We start from the raw sequence: 27,302 nt of genomic DNA on the forward strand, positions 1-27,302 counted from the left end.
CTGCACAAATCCTTCGCTTCAGGGATAGCGTCTTAACTTTAATACTGAAGGTGTAATTTTTTTGAATAAATTACGTCAAACTTTTGCCTACTGTCACGGTAAGAAAATGAGTTCTATCCCAGCTGAAACTAGGAGACATAGAAATCATAGAGTTCCATTAAAGTCAAAAGAACTTAATGGATGTTATAGCAGGCACACTTTACTGAGTTGCCTGAAAATGAAGAACTTTCCCCAAATTTGTTTTGTAATTTTCCTGTTATTTTATCATAGGTTATATTATTTACATTTAAATAATATTTACTGGACTGAGTGGAGATGCCTCATTACTATGGTTGGCATTGTCCAAATCTTCTATCTTCTCTGCAGAAGTGTAGCATTCCCACGTCCAACCAAATTACAACAGGTGTATCAACAAACTTAGATGCATAAACTTGAGCACCAAAAGGGGTAACACTATGAGAGATTCTGACTGCTATAAACTATTGCCAAACTTACTGCATATTCCACACTTTGGAAAAAATCAAGCCACCTAAGAAAACTGAATCAATGCAAGAATTCCCACTGAGATACTGAAGAAACTGGAGAACCACCCACTCTTTATAAGGGTCCTGTATTATTGCCAATATTGGATCTGGCTTTGTAAGCACAGCAATATGAAGATCATCCTGAAGAACTTTAAAAGGCTTCCCAGAACAGCTTTTTTCTAACATACTGGTACATTACTTCCACAGAATAAAAACTGATATGGTACAGTTTTTATCAGCATTCAAAAAAAAAACCCAAAAAACCCCAAAGAAGCTTTCTTCCACTTTTGAAAGCATAAGTGTTTCATGTATCACTAGTTCTCACGAGAAGTTTGATTTGACATAATTCCCCATAGGCATTTTGATCTGATATATTAATAAGAAGTGGGAACATTATGAAAGGTTCGCTTATTTTTCTTAAATTTTCTTTGATTTTCTTTTCCAAGGTACTGAGCAAGGAGAAGAGAACAGAAGAAAAAGTGCAATGGGAATTGTACTTGGAAGTGACTTCCTTTGCAGCCTGGAAGACTTGTACAGAAAGAGACAGAGCAGCGAATCAGAAATGACAGGACAGTGTCCAGACCATAAAAATAACTGGAATGACAGCCAATAAAATCCCAGTGTATTAATCTACTACATGAACTTCAGAGCAAAAGGGAAAGGGCAGTATGCTTCTATCAACTTCCCTCACAGTGGATTCAGATTCTACATCTCAGTACCAAAGTTTTCACTGACACTAGGTTTGAATGCTCCTTTCGTTAGTTCCATACGATGGTTTCTACTCACCATCCTCTGCAGTACAATGCATGCTACCTTCCTGCCCACAGCATTTAGAATCCTTGAATATTTGTAAAAATGTGCCCCATCTGAGCCTTCTCTCTGCCATGCTGTGCATATTTAGCTCTTTTATGCTTCCCTGGAAGTAAATCTCTTTACCCTCACAATCATCTTTTTTTTTCAGCATAAAAATGATAAGTTTCCTCATAAACTGTAAAAAGGCAGTAATATATATGAGCAAACTTATGAACAGAAACTCCATTATGAAAATGGCATGTATCTAAATTTGGTTCATCAACTATTATTCTCTAAAAGCCTCAACAGTTAATTCATTCTAATTGTGACAAAGTCTTGCATGCTTTATGCCTGCTGGATATATAGTACATCTTTGTTTATGTTTGGACTATATTTTTTATGAATGTGCAAGAACTCCTGCTGATCAATAAAGCTCAAAGAAATCTGCAGTAATTATTTCTGTGAATATATACAACATATGCCATCTTAACACATTAACAGTGTTTCATTTTAGTCTCATTACTGCTTTCAGTTGGAATCATTCAGTCTTTCTGCATTAGAGAGTGAGAATTGAGAGACTTGATATTCCCATACTATGCTTCAAAGGATTTTAAGTGGCATTTTATGGTATTTTTAGTAATTTTTCATATTCTCCAGCAACTGACTCAAAATCAATGAGGTGTCATCAAATATTAGTCAGGTCTCACTCTAATATCACAACAGTAGGTGGGTATAGGCCCATTTAACAGATCACAGATTCCTCAGCACAAATTGAGGACTCACTGGCCTTTTAAGGGTTGGTTCATCTCTTCTGCAAACATGATGCAAAGGCGTGACATGACACAGTGTCAATCTTTATACTAGTTCAGAGAAAAACTCATCCTACTTGCGAAGTACGAGTGGTTGTAGAAGAAATAAAACACTGGACTAGCTCTTACAGGTCCCTGAGCCACTCCACTAATGACAAAGCAGCTGCTTGAGTCCACCTAACACAGGTAATGGATATAGTCAATACAATTAAAGGGCTCTGCCTTGGGTTTAATACAGTATTCTCCATCTATGGTGATGACATGCAAAATTCATTAGTGTCTAAACTTACACCTTTTACTCACACTTTAACATCACCTGTGTATTTAGTTAATGGAGTTTCTTCCCTGGGACATTTCTTGTCATCTGGAGAGCCAGCATGAAACAGGATTGGACAGCTCAGTGCCCCAAGAGGAGGAGAAGAGCAGCAGCGAGTGGTCCCCACACCTTCCATGAGGAGCGAGTGTGTTGGCAGGGCTGGCTTCACACTCATGTTCACACTGAACAGCTGGCTGACCTCAAGTGCTGGGCAAACTGACAGAAGTTCCCCCAAGATGATAAGGGCAAATGACACGACCATGCTGCTCAGTTGACTTATGATGAGCTGAAGGGGAAAAAAATTACTGTGAAATTCTGCAGTCCTCCCTTTACATCTACTTACAAACCCTGAGCTGAGCTTGCAATGGGACCTCACTTGCCAATTATAACAATAGAAGATTTATCTTATTTCTAGGAGTCTCAAAACAGTGCCTAGAAACTGTGATGTATGTGTACATAAAGGAGATGGTGAGAAGATGGTCAAGGAGAGAATAAAGAACAAGGTAGAGTATTTTGTCTGTATTTAAATTCTACTGCTAGTTTTATGCCCTGTTCGCTGTTCTCAAATGTGGTACACAGAAGCTGCTGCATCAGATACACATGGGATGATCTTTTAGTAGCTTAAAAACTGAACAAGTAGTCTGTTTGGCTTACCTAATTCTGCCTTTAAGGTGGTACTATTCTCCTACTGGGGATCTGAAATGTTTATAGCACCAAATCAGCTCTGGCTATACCTTGTGTAGGCACCACTGATTTACACAGACTAGCCTCTATTTCTTTACCTTCAGAGTTACGTTTTTCTGAGGTTCAGGTAATTCTAATCCTTATAGAAAAAGAAGTCAATGTTGCTCTTCAATTTAGGATGCACTATTAAGGTGGTTAAAAATTACAAAAGAATGATTGGGAATATAAGCACATAAGCTGCTTTGGTAAGCCAATTGCTTTCTACTCGAGGAGAGAATTTTATTATCAGAAAAAAAAGTTATCAAATGTTATGCTCAAAAGTGACATGAATGTCTGCACAGGCAAGGAACACACAGGTTACCTGTCCTTTACTTTCAAAATGGGAGGAATTCTGTTGCCTTTCAGATCTTGCAGGTGATCCTAGGTCTAGAGCAAAAGTCTATCCAAAGCAGCAGAGGACAGTCTTACAGATCAGACAATAAACATATCTGTCCAGAAACTGCAAGCTCTGGCAGAAAACAGGCTTTCTTGAAAGTGTTTTTCAGACCACCATGTAGTCTTATGCTCTGGTTTTCCACCATGAGGTTCCTTAGATTACTTAGCTGTCCTGGCAATTTGATGTGCAGTGACCCACCCCAAATCCTTACAGACAGTAGAAGGGGAAGATGAGGCTTAGTTTCTGGGTCCACTATGGAAATGCCTCACAAACAGGCTTTTTTTTCAAGAAACCTCTGGCACATGAGAGGTGGTTGAACACTGAGGTAAAAGATGGAATGAGGGAGGCTTTTCAAGTGACAGAGCAACTTAAGCCTGTACAGGTCAGAGAAGCTGATGTTGCTAATACACTGCTAACAACTACCAGCTAACAGATTAATCAACAAGGAGTTAGGAACTCAGAAACACTGACAGTCATTTAGACAAACAGATTAAACCTTCAATTGATATAAACTAGTATAGCTCTACTGACTCCTGCACATGGTGCTGCCACACTGTTGGACTGCCATAAAGCAGTATCTTGGCACTACAAAAAGGAATGGGGACATTAGGAAAAGGTTCTTCACTGAGACAATGGTTAGTCACCAAAAACAGGCTCTCCAGGGAAGTTGGGCACCAAGCCTGTCAGAGCTCAAGGAGTACACTCTTGGTTACACGGTTTAGTTTAGTTAGGCAGACCTGTGGGGAGGAGGTAGTAGGACTACATGATTCTTATGGGTTCCTTCCAACTCAAGATATTGTATGATTCTATATCTCAAAGCACATCAGGCACTAGTGGTATTGCATCAGTCTGTATTAGAAAACTAACCCTATGAGGTAAGCCCTTCCTACACACTAGGCCTAGGGTTGACTCTAAAAAGAAGAGGGAAGGAAAACAGCTTTATTTTTTTTCTCTCCTCTGTTCCCAGATCCTTTGATTAACCGCTACCAGAGTTGAAGAAAATAAGGTAAGAAGGGGAGAACTCAAATAGGTTCCATCCCCTCTGAGTTGCAGTACCAGCCAAGCAGAAGGAGCTAAAAACTGAAAGGCAATGAAGAGTCGATTCTTCCTAACAGAGACAACCAAACTAGGGGGGATTGGTGCTCAGTACTTACAGTCCAAACAGGGCTTTCATATGCAACACAGCACTACATAGAGAAGTGTTATACATGATGTATAATGCTCTCAGGCTGTATATATGGCATCTGCCTGGACTTTGCACTGTTTGCTGCAGTGGCTGCAGCTTCCATCTCCTTGATTTTGCTAGTTTGATTGCTACAACACCAGCTCGTGCTAAACTGGAATGAGAATCTACTGTTTGATCTGTAGCATTAAATTACTGAGACGAAGTAATTCACGGGCTGGTTTTTTCCCATTTAGTTGCTTTGAAATAAAGTCCCTGTCACCAATGAAGTTTAAATTGTCAGCTCTCTGGATCCAGCGACACTATTGCAAACAGTAGGGTTTTTTAGTGTCCTTTTCTTTCTACTCATTAAGTTTTTCTTCATTTTCCTTATTGCTATTTCACTTACAGATGAGCTGGCTGAAGTTCAGAAAACTCTCAACAGCACAGTACAAAACATCATGGGCACTCATTTTCCCCTTGGACTATTCCGTAAATGAGACTCTTTTGATGTCTGGATAGTCACACAGATATGTATATAGCATCAGCGCATTCCACAGCTGGTCCTGACCTACTATCAAGGTTTAATTTTGATCTTATTCATTCCAGTAACTGTGATGAACTACTCGCTATTAACATGAGGTCCTCATTTAAATTAAACTGAACACACAGATCTATTATTTTTCTTCCCCTTCTCATTAACCATTGTTTCAACTTTTCTACTATAAAAATCAGGGTTATCCACAAATCAGCAAGAAGAGGAAAGAGGGTGTATCTAAGACATTTTCTTATTTATCTAATCTGTGATGTGATGGAATATAGGCATCTGGCTTTGGGTAATCAGAGGAATGAGCATTTTGTCTGTTTCAAGCCCTTTCCCCTTTCTAGTTTATTCTTGTGTAGGCAATGTGTGGCAAAGAATCCCCTCAGCCTCTACCTTTTTTGACTGGATTATCCCAACCAGGAGCAGAAGAATGTGTTCTTCTTCCCAAATCACTAGGGAAAAAAAATGTGTTGCAAAACCTGAGGGTGAAATAAAGAACTGCCTAAGGATCTTATTTCCTTCTAGGACCTGGGTTATTATTTAAGTTTCAACTGTACAGAAACATCTATACCTGTATGCTGTAACAACCAAATAAATATTAAACTCCTTACTTCACAAAGGGCCTGATACTGTTTTTTCACCAGTATTACTGTGATTTTCTGGACCAAAAGTAAGTTCCTATTTACAAAAAACATATGCACTAGACCATGTTCATTGACCCTTTCTGGCAGCTTCTCTAAATGTTCTGTTTCACATTTAACTGAAGGCAATGTTGCAATTAGGCTGATCAGCTCAGCTGGGACAGCCTTTGAGTGGAGCCCATGGAAAACAGCTAAGTCTGCCAATTAGGCACTTCCAACAAAATAAAAATTCAGAAATAATTTTGCTTTGGGATGTTTTTATTTATCATTTGGACACAGTCCATATGATAAAAGAAATCAAAATTTGTATTCCTATTATGGAAACATGGATTAAATACTTCTCAAAGGTCATTGAAGCACACAGGATGGTGAGATGTTTTGCTGTAATCACGGAAAGATGATAAAGGCACTGAGATTTAGACAATTTGGGTTTGCTTCACAGCTCTCCCACAATCTCCCAGTGCAACTTACCCAGGGCACTTAGTTTCACTTTGCTGCAGCTCCCCATCTGTCTAATGAGGATAATAATATTTTCCATTTGTCTTATCTAATTAGATGATAAACTCTACTGGCCAGGTACCTCTGCTTACTAGGAGTTTTATACAGAATGAGCATCCCCATGGGCTGCCTGCAGGGCATACGGTAATACAGATAATAAATTACATAATCCATCATGATTTAATGTCTAGAGCTAAGACTTTTAACCTGGACTGTCCATTGAATAATGAAAGACCTTTTTCAGTGCAAGCATACAAATATAGATCTCTGCTAAACATGTACAAAAGGCAGAGAATTCAGGCAATTTAGCTCCTCAAACATAGATCTTAAGCAATTAACCTAAAAGATAATGTTTACACAGACACTGAAGGATCGGGTAGGTCAACGTTTGAGCATGAAAGTACTTAATCAGGCATACACTTCTTTAGCAAAGAGAAATGGTTTGTTCACGTGTGCATACAGCACCTGCCTGAAGTCAGTGAGTGCTATGATCAAGCCACCATAGCTGATTGTGCTGGAGTGGTACAGCAAGGTGGTCCCTCAGCTCCTGCAAGGACCTGCCCTCAGCAGGACAGCACGTGCACTGCAATGGGTAAAGAGCAGACAAGCCAAAAATTTTGTTAAAATTCACAAAGATGATGGATATGGCTAACAGCTGTGATAGATGTTATAACTACATCCCATTTGCAAAGGGAAAATGAACAAAGATAGGTTAGTAATTTTGTGTCAAGATAGCCTATAGAGATTTGCAGCACAGCTAGATGATCCAGCAATGCAGGACCAAATACCTATGAAAAAAATCAGTGGAAGTCCATAAACTAACTTTCTCAAGTCAGACTCAGCTTATTACCTCTGTCACCAGCTGCAGACAGTGACCCAACCCATCAGAACAATGATGCCATTTTCTAATTACAGCTGACCTTGTAGCAAAGGGACCTCTGTCATACAATCTTGAGCAACAAGACTAGCAGAAATGTCAAAAAAATCGCTCTGAAGCAAGAAAGATTCACCTGCTTCATTCACCAGTTTGCATCTACATTCAGATGTAAGATTACCTACACCAGGTTGTATATTTATCTCAAGAATGCCTGTTGCTTTGATTTCCCTAGGGAAATCTAATAATGCAAAACTTTATCTTCTTTCACATTGTAGCTAGAACAAATAAGAATCAGTGCTATTCTGTGTTCACCAAGATCTTAGAATGACAGCTACAAAACTCATCCCATCTATGTACTTGTGCAGAACTCATAGGATGGTTGAGGTTTCCTTTTTTTATTTTCTTTACATTTTCATACTATTGTATTCCTCTGCATGCAGAGAAATAGGAATGGGCCTGTTTCTTAAAAGATTAATGAAGCACTCTCCTGACCATACATTGGCACTGAGTAAAGAATATCTGCCAGCTCCTTAGTTCATGGACACCATGTCAGTCCTTGCAAGTCCATAATCCATGAAGCTTTAGACTATCTAAACTCTCTAATCAGAGAGTTAACGAGTTAACTACCACAATCATTCCTGACTATGGTACACAGCTATGCAAAAATCTCATTTACAAATTAAACTTTACATCTGCTTTTGACTTCCTTTCTCCATCTGTCCCCTGCTACTTAAAACACTTGGTCTGTCCTCCTTTCTTTCAAAAGTCATTGGCAAATGCCAGAGGTAAGCAATACTAACATTCATACCTAGCATCACAGCAGTCTAATACCAAAGAGCTTACAGATGTGCTGACAACCCAATACAAATGTCACGTGGAGAACACAAAGACACAGGATCAGAGTCTCATCTGCTCTGCAACCTACTGCATGAAATGAAAAGAGACTGAAATGTCTCTTTGATATTGCTCATTTTTCATTCACTCAAGCAAACTTCTTTGGAAATCTCATCCTTTATCACATCATCAAACAACAGAACTATTCCTAAGGCAAGACCATACACAAACATCCTTTGTCTAACACATGTCTAACACCACACAAACTTCTGCTTCTCCAATGCAGGTGGGTTGAGCTACTAGTTCTTCCTGTTCTGCTCCCTCACAGTTTATTTTATGATCCCAGTAGTGCTCCATGACTCCTCCAATATCTCCAATGTCTTCCTCCAAACCATCCACCCCAGTAACAGCAGCACATCCTCCCAACTAGTAACCGCCACTTTCCTTTCCTCTTTCTTCTGATTTTAGGATGCAGAACAAGAGATGCCTCTGTCATATGGGAAATTTGTGTTTCCAGTCCTTGCAGGTCAGACTACCAACAACCTACCACTAGGATAAGGTGCACTATGGGAGATATGAGCAAGTGGAGATCCAAATTGTTCTTGGTTAAACCAGGCATGACCATGTAAAATCAACAATCTAGCTTTTACTTCTTCCTTTCCTTTTAGTACTCCATCAATAACTTTTCAATGGTTTCAAGCCCACCAGAAACCTGCTTCAACTGCCTGCAGACCTTGTCTATCTCCTGTCCCCCCCGTTCCCTAAGTTTGTTTAGCGCTTGTTTCTTTACTGGTTTAGAATCTCATAAAGTTCAACAAGGCCAAACAAGGCCTACAAACATTTCCATCTCCTTAAAAGAATGACCAGGTAAGGTTGGCTGAGTACATTCACCCTAGCTGCAGCAATGATAGCTGATCAAGGGAGGCTTTGCCCTTACCAAAGGGAAACCTGAGGGCCAAAAAACCACATGAAACAAAAGGCTGAAACTCTTCCAGTACCAAGGACTGATTGTCAGATTCTGACCTGATCCTGACACACAAGAAGGCACTGCTCACTGCTGGTCACACCTGAGCTATGCCTCCAAAAAAGCACAAAGTAGGTGATAAATTTTGCACATATAACCTATACTTTTAGACTCAGCACCTGTGGGCTCCTGTTGCATTAGCATTGAAGTTGTAACCCATTACATGTGGCTGGCCAGATGCTTCCTCCACAAAGTGGGTATTTATAAGACTGTTGAGAATGTCAAGGACTTTCAGCCTTCCCAGTTTAAATTTCCGCTCATATAACTGCCTTACTTTCAATTTATATTGTTCATTTTAGTTTCAAACCACATACCTGCCATAGAAATAGCCAGACTGACTAGTCCTGACTGGTTAAAAATCGGCAGAAACAACTAACTAAGACAGAGGTCTCAAAGAGTCCCCTGTTGAAGACTTGGAATCTCACAGTCACTTAGGAGATTTGAGGGGCTGTCTGCCTGAACTCATTCTGTAGTTCCCAGGGGAACAAAATGAATATGTGAAGCACAGTAAGGAACAACCTTTTACAAAGGCATCACCAGATCACCAAACTGAATCCCAGCTTCACTTCACTAGGAAGTTTGTCAAACCTCATGGGGAAGTCCTAGACTGGAGCAGCAAGATCACCTCACTTCGTGGTCCTAAACTGAACAGGATGCAAAATATACACTAATGCCAACTACAGCAGGTATTCACTACTCCTAAAGTTCAGCTTTGAGTGGCATAAAATTACATTTTGATAAAATACCCCAGGGATGTGGCTCAAACCGCTGTGAAATCATGGACAGCTGTCACTTTATTAATCTTTGATTTCACAGCAGTATCCTTGTGCTGGCACTGTTGCTTCCTGACATCTCAGCTATTTGAGAGTAAATGATTGGCAAAACCACCATTGTCAAATCTGAAGGTCTTGTTTTTCAATTTAAACCAAAATCAACCTCTTCACAGTGTTTCCTGCCTACACTGATCTTTCTGTCCAGGACTTCAGATCATCCATCCCAACAGGGCAAACATTTGGAATAGATCTCTACCAAAGCTGAGTAAAAAATAATTCAAGGATATACTGCAAAAGATGTCCTCACAAAACTCTATTTCCCTGAAAAGTTCAAGGAATCCTACATCACCTCTAACAATTCCCTTCTTGCAGGTCTCATCCTCCATGCCAAGATTAAAAGCATGGTCAGGGATGATCAAGCAGCTGCTTAAAGTGACTGAAGCCTGATTCAAACATGACTCACATCTCATCTGTGTCAAGTGAGCAACTTGTGTTGAAATCCCTGTCACTGTAACATGCATTGGAATAGTAGAAGCACCATAAGACAGCAAACACCACAGCAACATAGTGGTTTAATACTCACACTCAGCAGGAGGCACTTGTTTTCTTTGATGGCGCCTATGCAGCCCACGAAGCCAATGATCATGACAAATGTCCCCGTGACGATCAGTAGGTTGGCAGCAGACAGGGATGGGAAAGAAGAGGAGAGAGTGGCAAAGTTCCCTTGGGTAACAGCCAGCCAGATGCCTACACCAAGGATTCCACAGCCCCCCAGCTAGGAAAACAAAGAGAAACAGAAAAACTCAGTTATTGTATCCAATCAACTCCAGATATTAATCCATGTCAATATGGCAGTGGTAGAATGGCTCTGCTGAGGTAACCCAGCAGTCACACCTAATAAGAAATGATCTCTCCCTATGGCATTTTCAGTAGGACAAACAAAGGAGAAAGAAAAAAATTACAGAGAACTCATCAGTAAGATGTATCACTCAAGAAAAAGACACATATTTCCTAAATTCAAGACATGACTTCAGATACCAGGTCTCTTCCTCTCTAGTGAAAAAGCAGACACTGAGTAAAGGAGAGGTTCCCAAAGGTTCAGTTCTCCTTTGGGAGAACTGAAAAAATTCAATGGGATTGAAAAAATCCATGTCCTATTTAGGTACCTTTGAGAGCTGCCCAGAATGGCTGAAGCACTTTTGATACCCTGTTCTTCCCATCCTAATATACACTGTCTCTTATCCCTGACACATACCATAAACAAATCTTGCCAGACCATTTGCCTGGCAGAACACCCCATTATTCTTCGTATTAGTTCCTGTCCAAGGTCTAGCCTCTCTTGGAAGTAAGAGAGCAGTTAAAGTGTAAAAGGACCAGAGAAGGAAGAAGAATCCTCCCATAACATCAAACCCCCCCAAATATGTTTACTCCTAATGTGGCACTTTATTGGTAACTCAATCCTCAGAAGAGAACTTGGCTGGTTTAGGAAAAATTTGAGGAGGAGCGGTAATACAGGTTTCCTAGGCACAGCAACAAGGAAAAGGGAGGATGCCAGCGCAGGCAGCAGCCACCACAAAAGCATAAAATTTACAATTATTATATACACAAGGAACTTCCAAAAACTGCAAACATTTATAAGCATGCTGCTTATAACTGTGAGAAAGCCTGCAGAATTGTAACAATCTCAGTAAAGCTGAGCAATTAAAGAGAATTAAATTGAAGGGGGTTTTGCATTATTATATAGTCACAATGCATCTCATCACTTAGGTTTCTTTCTTTCCTGCTCTCCCTTTAAAATAACCAATTTTTATTGAGTTTTATAATTGCACTTTATTAACCAAATCAATTAAAGGCTAGGAAAGAAATTGTGTTCCTAATAGTATTAAGCCAGACACAGGAGCATATCCATTAAATACCTGCATAAAGTGGATGAACATAAGGCAGCTCATGAACCAGGGAAGGAAAAAGATAGAGCTAATCCTGGGGCAGAGCTAAACCTCAGAAATGAAACATAGAAGAGAAACACATAAGTCAAAGTAATTTCTTACACTAATTACTAAGGTTGTCTCTGAATGCCACTGAATTCCTCCCCAGTAAAGGACAATAAAGACAACTGTGTTTTAAGGCAGGACTCCTCATCCCAGCTGCAAACCAGTCTATTCTGCTCAGAACTAAGGGACTAAACTACACCTCATTGCAATGCATCTCAGCTGCATCAATCTGTGTGTCTCCACTGAGAAAAGGAAAACTCCTGGACACAGGGGCTCAAATCACTTCACTCAGTAGCCTTTTCATATTACAAGCATCCCATATCACCATATTCACCCTTTCTCAAGTACCCTCTACAAGAACCATGGAGGGATAGTCCATGCCATGATCATATATCCTGGAAATACCTTCCCTCTATGTCCACTTACAGACCATGGTCTTTAACATGGTCCAAAATGATTAAAAAATAACCAAGGGAGAGGAGGGGGAAGAATACTTAAGGAAGGTAACCCACAGAAAATCATTTAGGATAACTGAGGGAATATAAACAAAAGCTATCATCATGGCCCAAGGAAAAAAAAGTTGAATCAAATTAGGAATAAATTCCCTAAAATGGGAATAAAACTCTGAATGTCTATCGGACTACAGAACAGCATCAAAGGAGAGGTGACAGACACCCAAGCTAAAACCAAAATGGTCAGAATGTTGAAATAGAGTCAGGAATAGGACTAAACTGGCCAGGGAATGGGGTAGAAAGCACAACTGTGCTTCTGCGTCTTCAGCCCACTGGAGGTTCTGCCTCAAAAATCAGCCTTGGAGCTGCAGGCACAGTGAGGCCGCACCAAAAGACCAATTAAGCCTAACGAAGGTGGATGCCCAGCAGCAGCAGAGGCATGACCTTGCAATATGTTTAGCTACTATCTTCAGTCCTCTGTTCTGAAGCAATTCAACAGCACCAGTAAGAGGCAGCTTTTTTCATCAGCTTTCATGCTCCCCGTGTTGCTACACTGCTCTGAGTGATACCAACACTTACAACCAACATCAGTATTAAAGCAGGATGCTGTGAAGGCAAGACCTGCTTGCCTGCTCCTCCATCACCCACTAAATTCTTTATGACATTCAATGCATAATACTTGAGACATTGTTGCCTGGACATTTGAATCCAGTCTCTTCTGACTCCAAAGTCATTCTTGCTTGCGGAAACTGGAAAATCACCAGTAGCACAAAACATCACAAAAGTAGGACACAGTTTGTGCAAAATGCCATGACTGTGGCTGTACCCATTTAGATCAGGGATGAATATTTCAGGTCAGTTGGTCAGCAGGAGTATCTCACTACACTGCCCTTGATTCAGAGATACTCTCCATCTTCCTGTTTTTGAAGAGATAACGCACAGCTCTTCCTTAGGTTGATTAACCAAACCCTGAAATGTGCAAAGGGATCCCTTGAACATTAAAACATCTGGATTCCCAATGTCAGCACACACTACTGAAGACTGCTTCACCCTAGTTCAGCCCTCTTCCTTTTCCCACATCAGAATATCCCCTCATGGTCCCCAAATAAATTTCCTAAGTTGTCACACCAGGCCAAGGGAAACAGGCTGCCCTTAATTCGAGTCTAAACAGCTCTTTAAAGCCCCCTTTTCCCCACAGAGCAAAGCACATCTGCAAGTCTCCATTCACTGGCTGTTTTAACACTCAAGTACCTGGTTAAGGAAATGCCTAAGGGAACCAAGACCCACCATGACAGCCACAGGAGCCTTTCCAACAATAGCCAAACGTATTCTCTTCTGAAACATTCAAAAAGCTTGCTCCCTGCCTGCCCAGCCCCACCCCCCATTCTGAACTGAACAGCAGCATAATTCCCAGTCTAAAATCCAGGGATTAGAGGGATCACATTTCTTTATTCTGGATCAGAGCCAAGAGAAAACTGTTGTAGTTGGTTCTATGCTGCTTGTCTGTTTTTACTTCTTCCTCTTGGTATCTAAGGCCCTGTTAGTTACGGAGAATTTTACGTAGTTATTTATGATGTTCTCTTTCCTCCTTACCCCCTCCTTTTTTTCTCCTTACCCCATCCCCACCCCTCAGTCCTTTCTTTTGTATCAAACAGTCAGAAGCAGAGTGAAGAGATGATAAGTTTTGACAGTTTTCAGGGCTTGTCGAGACGTGAAATTAAACAAAATCAAAACCATTAAAGAGGCTATTCTTGATAATTTGGGGACTTCCATGCAAACAGTGATGCTGTCATGGTTAAAAGAGAAAACATTAAAACAAAAAGATTAGTGAGAAGTCTACAGTTTAAACCTGATCTATTGGTAGCCAAATGAGAATCTGTATCAACTCCATTTAGTGAATGCAGAGTTGACTTTTAAAAAAATCCCCTTTTAAAGATGTCGGGCTGATAACAACTTTTTTTTTCATTCTCTTGTGAAATGTTTAACACATTATTTGCCTAATTGTTCATGATAATCCATTCTCTTGCAAGCAGGGCAGCTCATGGCAAAACCTGAAACAAAATGATGCTTCCCCTGACATGTTTTCCCCAATAAATGCTGCACATTATTTTACAAAATCTTTTATTCTAAAGTCAAAACAGTGGGACACCAGAAGGAATACTGTCATAGCCCTGAGACTTAGGAAATTTGAGTCAAGTGTCTGTTCCAGGACAGATGTCAGTGTAAATCTCAAATAGGCTATTTAGTACGTCTGTGACTGAGCTGCAAAATTGTGAGTAAAAGGACATGAGCAGCGGGTTCTTTGCAGGCCCTGGACTTTGCAATTGGCTCTGGAAGGAGCAGATTATTCTGCTCAAGACAAATTGTTCATAGGCACTTATACAGCAGTCAAGCAGTAAAGCAGATGCCTTCCTCTAAAAGCATAGACTGAGTCTCTCTTCTTCCCCAAGAGATACACAGACATGTGCACTTGCTCTCTTGGCAAAAAAAGCTTCCTATGGAATTAGATCCTCCACATTGTTCTAATGGGCTAGAAAATAAATTATTCAGGCTTCAGTGCATACATTTAGAATTGATCTTACAGTATGATAATCAAAGTAATCCCAAACAGCCCTGGATATATGCATGTTGGTGGAGAAAATTATTCTGAAGTTACAGCTACACACTTAAAATACTGCAGGAGAAATTGCCTCATTGTTCATGATAATGGTGCTGGTGTCTTTAAGTGGATTTTTTATTGGTTTTATTACATGGAAAATGCACCTAATTGAGGCTTTTCATATTGTATCTGATTAGGATCCACTCATCATACTTCCTCTTTTAGCTAAAAAAATTTCCTTGTGTATTAAGAAATATGCTGATAACAGAATCCAAGTGAGTTCTGAAAAAACAGTTGTTTTGCAGTTAAATTAACTTCCCTGGAGGATTTTTCTCCCCTAGTCTCTACATATTTAAAATAAAAGGGCTTTCTCAATCCCACTTGTATGAATATGCTTCCCCCTCTAAGTATGTAGTTAAAGCATACAGTGAAAAAGTCAACATCTAAGCATCAAGAGCAGCGATGTGAATGTTATCCAGCAAACGTTCTTGTAATATCAGGCATATTTAAATTACTGTCCCTTTCTGCTAGACACATGGAGGAAGTGGAAATGGAATACATATACACACAGACAGGATCAAATGAATCAAGAATCTTACATGGAAAAAGCAGAAGCATGTGTGCAAATGCAGAGGCCGTGGTGCTCTATATAAACGTGTGCAAACAACCTGTTCATGTAGCTGTTGCCTATCTAGGAGGAAGGAGGAGTCACTTCTGGAAAAGAACTTCAAACACACTGGCCACTTCTGGAAAACAGCTTCAAGCAGGTAGTTCATGGTCATCATACTACTGGAGACCTTGTAGACATCCATCTGCACCACACCACCAGGACCCACTGCCAGTATGCAGGATAACTGAATTTGCAGGTGGTGTCCACTTCGGCAGAGCTCATGTGACATAAAGCACAAGCTGCATTTCTTTCACTAGTCAGAAGTCTGAAATTTAACAAATATGGGATAATAGACAGAAATTTAACAAAGGATGGTACAAAATTTGATCCCTTTGTGCCTCTGATTTTAGACTACTGGAGCAGTAAACGTGGAACAAAGCACATTTCTACCCTTGAGAGTATCAAGGCTAAAACTAAAGAATATGTGTAAACCTCATCTAAAACAGCCATGATCTGAGCTGTGTCCTTTTAGCAAGAATTTTAAAAGAACTAGGAAAAAAATGTTTGAAAAAAAATCAGTTAGTGGGGACCACAATCCTGGGAAGAGACTGGAACAGTAGCAGTAAACAGTAGCAGTAAATAAACACCAACATGGAATGGGAAAGGTGACTAGAGGATCATTATTCATTTTTCTTAAGATTAAAAAAGATAGAGGTTATTTGGTCTGCAGGCTGAAAACCAATAAAGTAAGTACTTTTTCACAAGACATTTAATTAAATTCTGGAATTCCTTGCCACAGAATTTTGTGGATGTCAAAATATATGCAGGTTCAAAAAGGGATTACACAAATCAAATGAGGACAAGGTATCGTAGCATTTCTTAAAAACGATATTTTACTTGCAGCTTTTGCTCCATTAACTGGAGCAGCGGGTAAAAATGTCCTGTCTTGTCCCTACTTTTTTCTTATATTCTCTCTAAGCATTTCTGAGCAACCCTGACCAAAAATAGGGTACTCTAGATGAAATCCTTTCAACGCCATGGCCATTTGTATGTTCTCCTTACTTCACCCTCTTCCCCTCTCTAGTCTGAATGTTCACTTAAAGTTTAAATTGATGGGGTTTTTTCCACTTGCTTGCTTGACTTGGCTTCAGCCTATTTTCAGAGGCAGGGCTTTAGATATAGACAACAATCAAAGAGTTAAATCCCTGTTTCTCCTTACCTACACATCATATTGGTGTTTTATCAATGAATACATAACTTATTTCAACCAAAAATTAAAAAATCTGTTCAGTCATCGAATTTATCAAATTTAGAAACAAATTCAAAGTCTTTTTATCTCCCTCAGATCCACCGGACCTATAAATGCTTTATTTCTTTTCTTGTCAGCATGCAGATCCTATTGAGCCTCTTCTCTCTCAGACTTAGCAAATCTGGAGTAAGACCTGCTAACCTCTACACACTCAGTCCACTAGATCTTTTTGCAGATTAGTTGCAGGGAAATCCTAGAATTTATTCCCAGGCATAACAGACTGGTGTTAGTGCAATCAATAGGTAAACTAGAAACAGCACAGTGCTTATGCCCACATTTTCAGTATGGCTTATGGAATTTGGGCAGCCATCAGCAAATTCTCAGCTGTCAACACTTCAGAGCACTTGAGCTGTCTCATAACTTGCATCAAAAAATCAATGAGAACAGGGCTTACAGATCCTCTAGATCATTCAAAACATCTCTCTGATTTCCCATCCTAGGGAGTAAGCAGCCTTTTAAAACCTTGGCTGAATGCAAGCATATCCTTTCCACCCCGTGCTCCACCCACACACCTTTAGCACCTTGATTGTCAGGCTGGCTGATTAAGCACAGCCCCCTGAAGAAGTTTTTTTCAGAGGAGAATAAACAAGAGTAAAAAAGCCTCCAATCTATTGAGTCTTGGGATAGACCTCAAAAGTCTGTTGAGACTTGGGATTTCAACAGTTAAGCACTTCATGAGGTTTGCACCGAAGGAGAGAAGGGGAGGAACAGGAAAAGAAAAGGAGAAAAAAAAAACCTAAAAAACTAAGCCTGTGGTCTGTAAAGCCCCTCGGTAAAAGGAAACAACCCAGAAAATCCTCTCTTCATCTAATTCAGATTGTTGTGTTGCTCTCTGTTGTGTTGCTTCTCAGACAGACATGTCCATTCTCAACTCCTAACGAGTGCTAGCTCCATCCAGTAGACAGACATTATTCCAACTAATTACACATCACAAACAGATGCTGCTCTAGTCCCAGAATCAATGCTTTTTTTTTAGAACATCTCATGGCAGTATGTTCTCTCCAGCCAAAATCTGGCATCATTTAATTCCGCTTTCGAACTCTTTCACTAATATCTCCATGACTTACAGGAAGATGTTTTAAAAGAGCACAACTGTGTAAGTGTGTAACGCACAAAGCATTTCAAATGCCAAGCTCTTCAGCTCTGCATATAAGCAGCAAAAAATAAAAAGCTCTATGAAACTAGTTGTTTGCCCATATTCTTTTCATTTTTGCTTGAAAATTACTTTTGAATACAAAAATCTCATCTTGCCATATGGACCATTATATACGTGAGCAGCAGAAAAACGCCTCCAAGAGCTGGAGGCCTACATTTCCAGCTGGTGTCAACCAGCATGACCGACTGGTCACCACCCTGACCAACAACTGCCAAGAATCCAGCCTGGATGTTCACATTTTTTCCTGAATTAACATCCTGTCTCCCTCTCCTTTAGAAGCCAATGTCTTGTCAGTAGTGCAACACAGTGTGCAGCATTCAACATAATTTCAAAGTAGATGCAATGTACCCTCTTCCACGAGCCTCAACTTCATATCCTGCATGACAGGTAAACAACTGTCATATGAACACAAGTAGCCGAGTGCTATAATCCTAACCTGTGTTCTGCCTGCCAGCATGACATCCTGGGATTCATACCCTCTCTGCCCTCTAACTCCACTGTAGTCTTGTCAAAGGTTAAAAGAAACACATGTCAATAGCTCATGTTGTTGCTTTTCTTCCTTTTAGATTCTACAAACAGGCTTTGTTTTAGAGTATCCCACCCAGTGCATGAGCCTGACAAATACCAAGTGATTATATCAAGCCTAGAAAAACCTCTGAAGTCCCATTTGTAGACTGTGTGGGCAAAAAAACATCACAAGAAGGGCATTTATTTTCATAGTGTCAATAATAAAAACATGAAATGCTGCTTTTTCAGTTATCCTGGTGAGGATTGAGTCTCAGGAACTTAAGCCCTAAGAAATTCATTATTCTTTCCCAGTTGAGTTCAACCACTAAATTGCAGTCTCATACAACTAAAGTAAATTTGGAGACAATTGAAGACGTCAAAAGACAGAATATCATGCTGACACCCCGCTAACGGAAAAGTGAATAAAGAGTCATTCATTTAATCCCTGCTGTTTTATGAGTAGTATTCTCCTACAGACTTTCTCCTCCAAATCGTAGTTATCTATCAGCTACGGTTACAGAAGAACAGAACTACAACATTTATGAGTTAATACACTCAATCTAAATAGCGATGGCTTCCTTTCACAGGCTCAAAATTCACTGAAACACTTAAATATGTGCTCAATTGCATCCTTATTCAGCAAAGCAATAAAAGCATGTGCTTAACTGCCACTGGCTTTAATTAGCCATGTCTGTAGTACACTTAATTGCCCCATACTGCAAAGCTCTATCATTGAGAACGCAAAAACTTGCAGAAATAGAAAGGTGAGAATGACCTATTAAGGCAGCATTGCTGACAAAAGATTAAACACGATCAAAGAATATTAAAAAATGGTGATTATCAGTGCCACAAGCATCTAACTTGGCAATTTGCCTAACCTCTAATTCAAATTAAGGATTATTAGGAACGCATTGAGTTAATGACAACACACTGAAACAGAGCAAATGCATGAGTTAGAAAAGGAAAAGGGATGAATTCACTACAACTACTCTTTTCAGGTTCTAGCTTTAGCTGCTGCCAAACTGAAAGTGTTAAAGCTTTTTCATCTGCTCCTCAAATATAATTTCTAAATCCACCTGGGATTACTGTAATGAAATGGATACAGTTGTAATGAGGAACACACGCATGAGGTCTGGATTCAGAATCCATCAAACGAAGTTAAATCTTTTAACAGAGAAGCAGAGATGGAAGAAAACTGGGTGTGACCAGGAGTCCCTGTTCTGTCTCATCCCTACAGCAAAAAATAATTTTTAAAATTACTTTATAGCATAAACTAAGAAAACACCAGATCTGCAGCTCTAGATGCAATTTTAGTCACCCGTTGTCACACATGTAGCACTAAATACTGAAAGCAATAGAAGCAAATAAAATTGTAAAGTTTGGTCTTTTATGCAACATAAAATGTGATTTCTGTAAAGGAGATTGCTGATGGATAATTTTACCTGAACCATTTGGTGAGATGCTGAGAGAAACTGAGGATAATGAGACTCCAATAATGACTCCAGAGGCCACAGCTCAGTTCATTGGTTTACCACAGATTTCTTGCATTAGATAAAGTCCAGATTATTTGGTATCTTTAGAGCTTTTCTCTCCCCTAGAGGTACTGGATGGGTTTAGAGTAAATGGTAGTGAAATATTAGGATGATACCGGTCATATAAAAAATAAAGATAAACAAAGAGGTTTCTTATAAAAATACAAATATGACAGAGATGGTCAATCTATTTCATACTACTCAAAAAGTTTTTAAAACATGTTGCAACAGGCATGATCTGCAGAAAAATAAAATGAAAACCAACTTTATATTCCATATTTAATCCATACAAAGGTATGAAGATAGCAAAAGGCTGGTTGCTATAGAAACATACACAGTGAACACAGATACTACAGTTGAAATGCAAAATTAGTCATGTATCTAAAAAAGAAAATTGCTGATACTGTCAAAAAAAATTACAACAGCTGAAGCTGATACTCCCTCTCACAAAAGCTTTCAAAAAATAAGAGTCTTGACTGTATAAACCAATATTTGTTCAGAATATTTAATCAAATAATCTCCCGCAGTGCACAGTGGCAGAAGCCGAACTCAGTTCTGGAAGTCGAGTCAGATCACAAGTCTCTGGTTTCAGAACTTGAGGGCAGGTGGCCTTTACTAACATATTTGGTTTTTTACGCCTCGAGGGTGATTTTAAGAGCCTCCTTTCTCAGGTCCCAAACTGTGCTGATGTGTTCCACTGTGATTATGCCTAATTTTCCTGATGAAAACCTCTTGCAAGAGGAATTGTTCTTCTTTGCAAACTTACAGTCTACACGATAGAACATCGTCTTCAATTCCTCCAGTAGCAATGCAGCTATGCCACATTCTCTGCTCCCATTCAGCTTTCTGAAGTTTACTCAGTAGCCAGGGACAGTGTCAGCAAGAATATATACAGGGTCACCATCTAACACTGTTCCCAAACCTACCAGCTTACAGCAGAGGGCTGGAGGTGAGGGTCAGTGGGAACACCAGCAATGCAGCACCCCCTGCCTCGGTCCCACCACAGATACTGTTCCTGCAACCTGCTCTCTCTGCCCGGGTGCTGGAAACACCTGAGGACAGACAAATGTTCTGTATCACAGGAAGTCCCTTCCCATTATTCTCCAAGTCCATCTCCAAAAACCACAGGACTCTCGGGCTGATTCCTGGAACACCCAACTTTTTTCTTGAGGAGCCCTCCTCAGGAATTGAGCCCTTAAAGAGAAGGGACTGAAAGGTTTTGGGAAGCAGTAGAAGTCTAACACAGGATCTCATTTCCTGAAGTTAAGCTTTTCACGGGGACGAGGAGAATGACCAAACTTGTACGCCACAACTGGCTTTTAATGAGAAGTCTTTTTTTAAACAGTCCCATCAATTAGTGGCTCACGTGGTCACAGGAAGGGTTTCTGCCACATACAGTATTGATCCCCTGATCAATAACAGACTTGTGAGCAACAATCACACCCTAAAGCCTCACATCACAAAGCTCATCTTCTTTCACTGAACACCATCAGAAAGCTGAGCAAAACACATTCTGAATCTTTTATGGATTCTTTTTAATGGATTCTTAATAATATTTGTACAAGCAAACAAAGTATTTACTTCCATCGCAATTGCCTAACAATTCCATGTAAGCAGTCCCTTGTAACAAAATCAGCGTTATGTCTGGAATAGTATCTCTCACTTCAATAGTTCAAATGCCTTGTCAAGAAAACTATTCTAATTGGGTAGGAGTACAAGAGAAAGCAAAGATTATTCCCTTGTTTTATGTTAGCAATTTTTAATGATTGTTTATTTATATTAGACTTTGCTATGCAATAGCACATCTGAGGCTGTTTATACACAATTGTTCGTATCCCAAGCCACTTCCAAGCATGGGCAGTGTGCCATCAGTAATGAATGGCACCTCAAATAATCTCTTTTTCTGTTCTAGTTATCCCCAAAGGAAACATTACAGTCCTCTCTTATCACCAACCAAATATCTGCTACGGAAGCATTTCAGATGCTTTGGAATAAACACATTTAGTTAAACAGATCTGTGATCAGCAGCTTCACTGCAACATACAGATAGGAAAGCCCATAGAATCCCCTGCTCTCACATTTTATTTTTTTTTTTCTCTTTCGTGGATCTGTGGAAATGAGTCCAAAGACTATGACGTAAAAATGAGTGTAAATATTGCCTCTGGGACCGTCCAAACAATGAGTTTACACTAGGGGCTCCCTCCAAGTAGTCTTCTGGTTATATAAGTACTGTTGACACTTCTGAACTGCAGAAGATTTCTAGACTGAACTTCATCTTTTTTAGTCAAATGCTAGTTGATACAACACAGAAAGACTGCAAATATTTCTTCTGATTTCAGGTCTATACCACCAGCATTTAGCCATCTAGGGTGGCATTCAGGTCACCTAACTTTTGATGTCAATGCTATTAGTGGTGCCTAGAAATCAATGTGGCTAATCATAGTGTAAGCTGACTTTGGTCAGCTGAAGGGCTCCCTAGACACCATTAATGGCATTGACCAGAATTGCCCTGACCGCAGTGGTAGCCTGGATGCCTTGAGTTAGCGCAACTCATCTCAAATCCATCTGCCCAGACTCTCCTTCATTTGTCATGGAAGGAAACAGGCATCTTCAAAGTTCACTCCAGCCTGTTCTAGAATATGCATCCAGGACAAATGATCCTTTGGGAAACCTACTGTATGCAGTGACTGAAGGGTAGCCGGAGCAAACAGCATAGACAGCATAAAATCCCTAAAAGACAGAAAAGATGATTCTCTCTCCAAAGGTCAGGTTGTGAAGTTTCACAATCCTCCCTGAGGTAATTTGGAAATTAACTCATCTACCCTTATTAATTAAAATTACATATTTTTTTTTATTCCTTGTGATAAAAACATGCTATTGCATAGATATTAAACCCCCATGTGTGTGCAAATACACACAGAGAGCAAGAAGAATCAAATTATCTCAGTTTAGCAAGTCCCTTCTAGTCAGTACTCATGGAAAGCATTCAGATACGTTTACATTCTTGCACTGCCCGTTACGTGTATTACTTAGTAGCTCTTAATAAAGAGGCATGACTGACATGAATTTATCTCTTTATTACTTTGCCCCTCAGGTTATAAATTCATGAAATGGTTGTAGTTTATTGCATTTTTATGTTTGTCAGTTTTATTTACACACTCTTCCTTGCCATTAGATGGGAAAAAGCTTTTGGGTTTCTGCAGATCCTCAATCATTCTGTGCTGGGGCCTGAAATGAGATGGAAACAAAAACTTCTGGCTCATCTAAAAATAAACGGTCATCTCAAACACTTTCTCAGCACATCCTTCCATCATAAAGTACTGCTACATAAATATGACTTCATAAATTATATATCTTAAGTCTTTGTGTGCTCACAGCAGTTTACCAATAAATGTTCTGCAATATCTGCTTAAAAAAAACTAGACATAAAATCATTGCCAATGATGATAAATGACTACAGCTTAATAACAGTCAAGCTGACAAAGCTGAAATGTCCACAGGGTGCACTGCAATTCAAATGCCACAGGTGAAAAAATAAAAAGCTTTCAAATATAAATGTTCCCGACTTCAGCAAAGAGAGGAAATCTAGAGAATGGCCCTGTGACACTAGGCTGTGTACTAATGCTAGGATGTCCCCCAAAACAAAACATTGGAATTTCATGTAAATTTAGTAGGCAAGAGAATAAATGAACTTCAGAGCAGAAATGGTTGCAATGTCTCTGTGCTTGGTGGGACAGGTCTGACTACAGTATAGAATCAAAGACAAATATGGGAGAGGGACAGAAAAGAAAGTCAAACATTGAGAAGCATAACTTTATCCAAAGAAGAACAAGAAGACATTTTGGACAGTGAACCATATTCTTGGGTTAACTACAAAATTAGCTTCTCTGGATAGGAAAGTGGAAGGCAGCAATGGGACTCTCAGTATGAAATCTTTCTGTTAAGTTCAGGCTAAAACTTGTGGTTGTGAATCAAGGGAAAAGTCTTATTTAATAACTCATCGTGAGGCCACTTGGACTCTGCAGCTGTACTATAGAGAACCTGCTTTTAATTAATAACCTGTAGCCATTTAAAAAAATGACTGATTTAAAATTGTAAACAAGCAGTTCTGTATAAAGAAAAACATCTCAAGATTATTTCAGCCATCTTCATTCCCATTCCATTAACCATTTACCAGGCAAAACATAATCCAAGGGGTAGAAAGCTCTCATCTTCAGCCAATGAAGTGAATCCCCAAGAGGCATTCACTTCAACATTATTCCTGGCCTTTCTCACTCTCCCAAGGGTGAGCTTTACCTAGCAAGCAAGAGCAGTACAAGTTTACCAGGACAAAAACAACAAGAAAAAAGCATAAAGCATCCAATTTTCAGTCCACCTCCTCTCTTTTTCATATCTCTCTAAGGGTGTGACTGGTCATGAAGAAAATGCTCTCTCACAACAAGCAGGTATCAAAAGTACACAGCTGAAAAAGGAGGAAAGGATAGCAGGATGAATGAGTATCCCCTAATGGAAGCAGAGAGATAAAGACAAAAAACATGAAGGAAAATATTTTGAGTAAATAGTCCACACTACTTAACTAGTTCCCTCTAGAGTCAGTGATCTGGATGAATGTTCCCTCTCCATTCTTGATCTTCATCTTGAAATATGCTATCTCAGCAACTTTTGTTATCCTACAGGAACTCTGCATACATCCATAATTTGAAGACACTCTGTGTTCACTGTACTAAATCTCCTTTATGCTCAATGACTGTGGTCTCTGATTTGCTTATGGAGGGGGAAAGAAAGAACTGATGGGAGAAGAAAATATCAAAAGGATTGTGGTGGTTGAGCCAAGGGTTGACATGACATAGCTAGAGAGTGACAATCCCAGAGGGAACGCTAGGGATTGGAAAAACTTTCCTAGAGGAAAGCTCTGAAGGAAAAGGCAGAATTCTCACACCTAGTGTCTGCCTTCCCTTCACTGCAGCAGCACAGGGAGAGCTGATGAAAATATGTCATTTTACTCCTTTATTTTAAGGGGAAAAGTTACTATTGGCAAGCTGCTGTCTGGGTAATTGCGTTCGTTTTGGTCTGATGAATCTGAGATTTGTTGTCAGCGTTCCAGGGGCAGTGAAAAGCTCATCTATTTTCTCCATTTTATCTGGATAAAATGGCCATGGGATTTGCTCAGCTGGGCAGCATTAGTGTGAATGATTATGAGGAAGTGCTAAAGCGCCACCAAGACATGCACGGCACTACTAGAGCTGTTTATTAGTCCTCTCTAATAAAAACTAGTTCTTATAAAGAATAATTATCCTCAGTTGTAATCTTTAATAGCTATGGCTGGTCCAAGCAGCTAGGTTCTGAAATACTTAAATAAATACTCCTGTCAGGACCTCCAAGGAGTCGTGACCAAAGTATGCCACTGTTCCCAGTGAGCTCAATGCTGCATCAAAGTCAGCTCTCTTCAGGCTTTCTGTGTAAAATATCATCCTGCTCTGCCAAGCCCAAGGAAAGCACAGTCCATCTTACCCTGACAGCTTTTTAAGTACAATTAGGCACGTTCTATATGCTTACACAAACTCACCCGTTAGAAGAGGCAGAGTAGAAGAGATTTTAAAGACAAGCAGAAACAGCTTGCCCTGCAGTGAGACCCTATTCTTCAAAAGTGCCTTCCCAGCCACTGCTGCTATTGAAAGAAGTTCTCATTTGGGAGAGGCCTGAGTCTGTCACACTTGCTTTCACTCAGTACAGAAGCTCAGCAGAGGCTTCCAGGCAATATAACATTTTTCAGACTGAAGAGGAAAACCCTGACTCAGGTAGGAATCCTACTGCTTTAATATAATGCTAAATACATTCAAAGTCAAGTTCTTGCTCTTTAAACCTAAACAAACCAAGGCCAAGCATGAAGTGAGCCTGAAACAGCTATAAGCAGCTAGAACAACCCCAAAACTCCAGTGATGCTGGTGGCACAACAACACTTGGTACTTAATATATTGACACTCTTTGGGGCTTTTCCCTAAAAGGACTTCTGACAAGTAAAACTTTTGGCTTCCCACACTATTAAATTGAAAAAACCAAGCATATCCTTACCTTAAAGCCAGTTAGAAATGGGAAAATAACCCTGACAAAGGGGATAAGAGGCTCACAGCGAAACTTTCATGTCTCCTACCCAAGAGCAGCTCCTGGAAAGCCAGGTTTATTACAGACACAATCTACTCACAATAAAACTTTGCTACAGGGCAAGAAAGCCAATGGCTGAGAAATAATTTCTCTCTGCAAAGCATCTGCTTGCTGACTTTATTGCTGTTGCCATCTTGAACTGCAAAATTAAATAGTGGCAACATTTGTATGAAAAGGAGAAATGCTCAGCATCGCCAATGAGAAATGGTTCTCCTCTCCTTACATCACCCTCCAACTGCTCTCCTTTTTAAAACGGACCCTCAAAGGTTCTAGCAGGAAAAGAGAGTGCAACATTTCTCCAGTTGCCTCTCAATGTATCAACATATTCAACAGCTCTTCACAGAAGCTGAGGCAGAAGCACTTGGATGTAGGGTTGAAGGGGTGCCAAACCCTTTTGCCGGTCCAAGGCATCACCTTTTGCAAAGCAACGGCCATAGGGAAGTGGGAGGCTGTTCCAGCTCTGTGGAGCTGGAGCGCTGACCAAAGAGCGCTTGTTGCCTGTCCCCAGGTCTTTAGGTTATTATCCCTGAGCTGCCCTGGGACATTATAAGGATTGTTTCACTGCATCCTGTGCAATATCCAGCCCCTACCATTAAACTATATCTCCATAAAAGCTCACTACAGTCTGTTCCTGATGGCAGTGGCTTACAGGAAGGCTCACACTTGGGGGCCTCAATGGCTTACCACCACCTGTCCCACAGCAAACAGATTGATGCAAGGGCAGCCAAAGCTCTTCTAGCATAAACTGGGAGAAAAATATCAGCCAAGCAGGAGACCGAGTCTGCAGCAATTCCAGCCTCAACAGGCCCATCTGAGACACTTCAACACATTCAGCTCTGAGGACATGATTTCTATGTGATGCCAGATGGGTACAGAAAGAGGGAAGAACCACTTACCCATAATGCTCTGTACCAAGACATGTCATCCACCTTTCTGATGTCAGAGCATTTTTTACAAGTCTGCCATTCACAGCTAAATTCCACACAGGTGCTGCTCATGCCCTCCACCCCCATGGTGTCTTCTGTGGACCAACCAGACGAGGAGTTTGTGAAAGTGGTTTTGCATTCACA

The 27,302-nt window shown here is 40.1% G+C and overlaps 1 protein-coding gene across 10 annotated transcripts in view; it reads right to left on the bottom strand.

Annotated features, from left to right (window-relative positions):
- The window catches only part of TSPAN4 (tetraspanin 4), a 430,627-nt gene that overhangs the window by 63,950 nt on the left and 339,375 nt on the right, over positions 1-27,302 (bottom strand). For all 10 annotated transcript variants that reach the window (XM_027702902.1, XM_027702921.1, XM_027702894.1 and 7 more), the window contains one exon: positions 10,498-10,689. In XM_027702902.1, the coding sequence (XP_027558703.1) occupies positions 10,498-10,689 (192 nt within the window). The remainder of the gene's footprint in view (positions 1-10,497; positions 10,690-27,302) is intronic.

This window comes from Neopelma chrysocephalum, unplaced genomic scaffold (genome assembly GCF_003984885.1).
Source record: "Neopelma chrysocephalum unplaced genomic scaffold, ASM398488v2 Primary Assembly neopelma1_24, whole genome shotgun sequence".
NCBI classification, from domain to species: Eukaryota; Metazoa; Chordata; class Aves; order Passeriformes; family Pipridae; genus Neopelma; species Neopelma chrysocephalum.